At 41.9% G+C, this 6229-nt stretch overlaps 1 protein-coding gene across 1 annotated transcript in view; it reads left to right on the plus strand.

The window, feature by feature from the left end:
* Positions 1-1999: 1999 nt before the first annotated feature.
* T265_02962 (hypothetical protein) overlaps positions 2000-6229 on the plus strand; it is a gene marked incomplete at both ends in the record, with an annotated part of 89270 nt that continues 85040 nt past the window's right edge. Inside the window, one exon of the mRNA XM_009167341.1 lies at positions 2000-2067. Within this exon, the coding sequence (XP_009165605.1) occupies positions 2000-2067 (68 nt within the window). The remainder of the gene's footprint in view (positions 2068-6229) is intronic.

The following is a 6229-nucleotide window of genomic DNA, read 5'->3' on the forward strand; positions in this document are numbered from 1 at the left end:
GCCCGATAATTCACCTGATTCTGACTGACTAGTCCCTAAGGGGTAAGAAAACAGCTTATTGAAAAGACATCAGGCTGACTGAGATTTTTTACGACAGAAGTCACGTACAGATGTGCCACATGCTTCTCCAGATATCCACTTAATGAATCAAAGATGCGGACTAAGCTGACACTGTGAACATCTGGTCCATTATGGAAGCCGTGCAGGGAGATCATTCGAGGTCAGAACAGCAGGTTGTGCTAGACCATATATTTTAATGGAGAAGGCTATTCGGGACTAAGAACACTGATTGTGATCAATATACTTGAACCTGCTGATGACCACTGACAGAATGTGATTTTACTGACTTCTTCAGTACAAAACCATTTAGAGGGTAACAGCTTTCTGATTCTGCGAGACTTTAATGGCGTGTGTAACAGTACATAGGTATATGTTCCAAGTTCCACAATATCCTCTAACTTAGTTTATACTGCGAAAGTCACAGAAGCCAACGCAGAATGAATCGATAATCCCAATAAACCCATGACACCAAGATGTACAATTAAAAGAATTTTGTGGTGTATAATCCATTTTTCACGAGAAAAAAGATAACTGAAACTATCCTAATCAGCTTTACTATGGAAGTGATGATTTACGCTGATAAATTAGTGAACTTCAGATGACAGATGACGAACGTTTACCCCAGTAGATAGCCTGAGCTTACTGCATAAATGCCTCACAGAAAACGTTTACTCAGCTCTGGAGGATTACTTAACTAACCTATTTTCAAAGAGTATTTGAAGTGGCTGTCTTCGAAGCTGACTACTGTCCTGTATTGATGACATACAAAACTTGTTGTCCCTGTTTTTGTAAGTGCGGTTTGTGAACCAAAGTTGCCTGGGGGAGAGTGAATAATCTAAAATATCCACGTACCGAATATAAAAAAGGTATTTACAAGCAGTATCCAAGCCAACGAGTAGCTGTGAAATGTGGTAAGCCATTTGTACTCAGATGTCCGCCCACTATTTATGTATGCTTGGTTTAGGGTCTGCAGCAACACGCGCTGCACTTAGTCAAACGACCCATATTTTTAAACAAATGCGATATTTGTTCGTTAATTTTGAACGAATAAACTCTTGGAAATCCTGTTTAACTTGGTAGTCGAGTTTTGCTCAATGAGTGTGAACGTTCGGCAAACGCCCGTAGACTGGTCCTATGGATAAACAGCAGTTCGGTTGTATTCCAGATAATTCTGGCCTCATAATGCAGTTGTAAAGCAGCGATAGTCAGTCTGCCCAGAATCACCACCCCACAAATCCAGTGCTACGAACTTAATCTGTCATGGAAGCAAAGATTATTGAACAGCTGAATCGCTGTTTGCGTTATATTTTATTCAAAGATGCATACGAAAATGTTAGTGATGGGTTAATAAACTGTGCTGATTTGGATGAATTTCGTTTTCACGGCCAAGTCTATCCTATTTCAGCCACCCACTAATAGTGTCTTTTCAAAGGCTAACAAAATATTTGCAAACAGATCGCCAAACCTAGCAAACACGCATAAAACTAATTTGTCTAAATGCTATGAGAAAAAACATTGATGTACATACAAGAAGCAAATGCGAGGACACAACCTGGACCGAAACCCTAACCTGACAATCACAATATACCCAAAAAAACAAGTGAAAAAATGAAAAAGCCGCATGCATTGTCCACCCGATAACGAAAATGGTATTTATGAAGCTTCTATATGAATCGAGATTTCTGTTCGACCAACGACAACGGTCTCCACAATTTCAGATCTCACTGTCGAAACTGACGAGCTTAGTGTGGAGTGGAAGCGGGATTTAGGTGAAGAGGATTTAGGTAGCCCAGTAAACATAGATGGTTAATGACTGCTGACTGAGATAGGCAATTTTCTCGCAAACGTTTCGACACCAATCGACCTGACGTCATCAGTGTGTCCTTGTGTAGTGGTTCTATAGTGGTTCACATGTTTTTCATCCTAATTGCTGTCAGAAATGGAATTAGACGCCAAAGGAATACCTGGTTTGGTTTTCGTTGTGAGTTGTGAGCCACCACTTGAAAGGTAACTATTCGAAGTCAAGCCTCACAAAACTGGGATGAGGTTACCTTAGTTATTGGAGGTACCTTGTAATCCTCATAAAGAGGCACAGGTTTTCATGTAAGCCCGCTCAAACTGGACATTGTGCTTGCCCTATGGATGTTACTGGTATGCGGTCCATAATTTCTACGGCACTAGGCGTGTTTTGGAACTGCAGCAATATCCGTATAAACGTAATTCATCATCGGTCATTAGAAGGATTAGTTGATGTATGAAGGCAATATTGCAAGGCAAAGCGCTTTACCTCCCATTGATTACACCGTGCTGTGGTGGCTCCTTTTTAAAATTTCCTTAGTTGAAGTGCTCACCTGGTGATTGAATTTTGGATGACAGTGGCTGTCTCGGTTGTGGGACATGGTTTGTTGTAAGCTTATGTAGCCCCTGTGCATAGAAAATCTCGATTTTATATGGACTAGCCTTCTTAATTCAACTAACTAATGGAGGAAATTTTATTCAGAGTAATTCTGCTGGAGCGACGTGACGCAAGGAATGTTTAACTATGTGCATCGATGTAAAACGATCTTCAGAAGTTCATTTTCCGTCGCATCGTATGTCCGAAATGTACACGCGCACGTGACGCGGTTTTACAGAATAACGATCGAAACACGGTTCGAAATTTCCGTTGTCATTTGCACGAGTCTCGGTAGAACTTCTCTGCAGCGGGCTGTCATTGCGTGACATTCAGAAAATTCATGCAAGTTACGTAGTCCTCATTTATGTCAAAACACACGATAACGATTTGTGGGCGATAGCAGAAGTCGGAGAGATCTAACGACGAGATATTAGTTTAAAGCCCATTCTCGGGTGGGGCTTTCGCACATCGTAAACACATTGTTTCTATTCGATTTGGCCGCCCGTCAGCTGTCAGTACAGTGATGGACGAGACTCGTGACTTGGTCACGTGAACTTTTCGGTGCTGGTATTGAATCCCACATGTAACACGTGACTCATGCTGGGGTTTGTTGGTGCACTGGATCGAGATACGGCAGAGGTCTAATAATATCGAATAAAGCAGTAGTGGCGAGAGCTGGGAGAACCGTTTTAAAAAATGCAACAGTGTGATTGGTTTGTCAGGTAAAGCATTCTGGGGTGAAGATTTGTCGAACTTTTCGTAAATAGTAATAATAATAATAATAATAATAATAATAATAATAATAATAGTAGTCCAGCTGTGGCGTCTTTTCGGTACGTGGCTGTCGTGAATTTATGAGTCACGAGGGCGGGAATATTGCCAGGTGGTTCAAACCTAGACAGGCGCATAAGAAAAACCAGTGGGCTGGAACCACGGACCTTCCAGTCAGTAGTTTTGAGTCCTTAACCTCTAAGATGGGTACAACTCCTCAATATTTTTTCGCACAACTGTTACATGGTTCACACAACGAACTCGTTGTTACCATTAGGAAGCCTAAGAAGACAATAACACTAAGTAAATCTTTTGAAGCATAGGACATTAAGCCGTATTATATTATCTCTGAACTGATTACTTTATGATGGAAACTCACTGTTCGTCAGGTAAGAGAAAATCAGCTAGGTGCCTACCAGCATCACAAAAAAAAGTACCACTGACGCGTCTGTGAAAGTGGTCTTGATTAACTTCGGCTTTTGAAAGTAGTCAATTCGTCCTGAACTGAGTCATTCATTTTGAAACTACTAAGTTTAGGCGTTGGTTAGGCATTAGTTGTGCCTTCAAACACTTATTACAACTGCTCCTCAGGCAATTAAGGTAGATTAAGGAATCGCCATAGAGGTTAATATGAACAATCAGACAGGAAACCCTTTCTAAAGTTGTCAGCAGCTGGTTGGCCGAAACGAAGTTATTAACTCTCCCTCCCAGTAGTGAAGGAATCAGTCTAAGCTGCTATCTAGCTTGAAAACGACAAACGACCGATCTCTTTGGCATAAAAATAAGACAGGCTTTCAGCTGCAACACCCCTTCAGTGTCTAGCTGTCATGCGGCCCGAAGTAAGCATAACGACTGAGATATTGATGGGATGTACAGGCGTACACAGAAACGCTCCAACCGAGGACCTTCCGGCTAGATCTCGCCTCAACCACTAAGTTATCTAATGCTCTCCACATTCAAGGTTGACCACTTCATTCCGTGCTCTTCACTGTGGTGCACCAAAATCACATATCAGAGATGATACATTCTCCATGCACTGCACTGTAAACAACATAACGCTTGATGAAAATAAGGTTATTTACAATAGTCACTTTTTAGCATAAAAATATTCGGATTACCCGGAAACTCCAACGGATTTCCTGCCCCGTCTGTAGCCAGGAGTAGATGCAGCTGTTCTGGAAGCCGTGCTTTTTTGATTCATCTCTGTAGGACCTGACAATTCCATGGACCGCTGACGACGACTGGATGGTTCCTGAACGTGACTTTTTGCATTCTTAGTGGTGACTTTGACACCACTCTTGTCCACCTCACCTTTGTTTATTGCATCTTCCTGTGTGCCTTCTGATGTTGTAGTATGCTTGCTTAATCCAGGATCGAATAAAGAACCACTTTCTAGGCTTGTGTTTGTAAGCGCTACAATTCTGCTCCCTTCGCCTCCACTGCTCACGCTCATGGCACCAGTACTAGGTGTACTCGTTTCGGACCTTCTTGTTGCAAATTTATGTAAAGACGAATGAGGGGGGATGGAGACTGGAGGCATCACGCGGGATTTATTCCTAGTGGAAGGTGGCTTAGAGGCAGCAGGTGGTTCTGTTGGGGTCATCTCAGTTTCAGACTGAACCAGTGGAGATTTTCGCTCAACAACCTGAGGAGATATGAAGAACAAGAATAAAAGGTGGTCTCAAAACGTAGATGAATTGAGTGTTATTAAGGAACCGCTTTATACACACGTATCACCAATCCGAGGCATCTCTGCTGGGTAGCATAAGGTTCTGGTGAAGGAAAATGTGAAGTACGGGGAGAAACAGGTCCCCCACATATGTGACCATAAAACACGAGTTTGGACGAACTTTCGGTAGTTTAAAAAAGAATACGAAAGAATCCTACTACATGAGCATGCAAACCTAATCCTCCTTTCGAAGTATTGGTACGCGTATAATAGTTTCATGTGTAAACTTTCCGGTTAGCTACACAGATTTACTTTCATTTCAGTAACACGAATGTCCATATGGCTTTTGCCATGCTTTTTCTCCATCCGTAACCAAAGGAGCAGTGTATAGACCGGGTTTCATCACCACCGGGTGCGTTGGCGCCCGAAACGCAGAGCATGAGACAAGCTTTGAACATCGGACTGAGTTTCTCACTCACTCTGAAAAGGCTTGAACTCTAGTGAGAAGTGAGCACTTTCAAACAGTCTAGGATTAGTTCTTTCGTGTGCTCTGAGAACTTTCCAGCCATGCGGCCTGCTCTTATTAGGACTTCGATGCAAAACCAAAAGTGGGCAATATGCCGATTGCACGATTGCTTTGTATCAGCGTGAGAAATTCAGCCGTGTATTTAAGACAGTATGGTATCATAAAACACCGAAAGACTTGACGATTCAAAACAATGGTACAGCAGTTTCTGGTGAGCTATACATTCATTTTTTTGTCTTCGGTCGAAGTTCGTCTTTGTGCCCGGTACTCTTTCACCAAGTAATTTCATACATCGATGAGAATTGCTTTTCCATAAAGCGATCGGTTGTCATCGGTTCCACAAAAGAAGGCCTACGAAATCAATCAATTACCGGGTAGTTAACGCTTGTTGCTGGCTCGATGAGTCCAATGCGTGCAATGCTCCCTCTTACTGTCTCTGATACAAAAAACGAAATGTGAGGTAGCCAGGCAAAAATCTCGCAGTTGTCATCAGAGCCCAAGTATTTTCTGTAGCAATGTACTATGTTTAAGGAAAAATATAATTACAGTAATTCTAAAGGAAAGACCTTCGTGAAGGAAGTTGTCTGATCTAGAAAAACACCAATAGGTTTCCTCGTTAGTCAACATTTAGTGTGCAATCGTCCTTAAGTCAGAAAAAGACTGCTCCTGGGGAGACCAAACAGCCCTCATCCCGTGGTTTCCTCTCTTCAGACGGAGTACTGGATATATATATATATATATATATATATATATTCATAAGTACAACCTGGAAAACAGGCACTCGCCATATTACTCAACTTTACTATCA

The sequence above is a fragment of the Opisthorchis viverrini genome (assembly GCF_000715545.1).
Source record: "Opisthorchis viverrini unplaced genomic scaffold opera_v5_39, whole genome shotgun sequence".
Taxonomy (NCBI): domain Eukaryota; kingdom Metazoa; phylum Platyhelminthes; class Trematoda; order Opisthorchiida; family Opisthorchiidae; genus Opisthorchis; species Opisthorchis viverrini.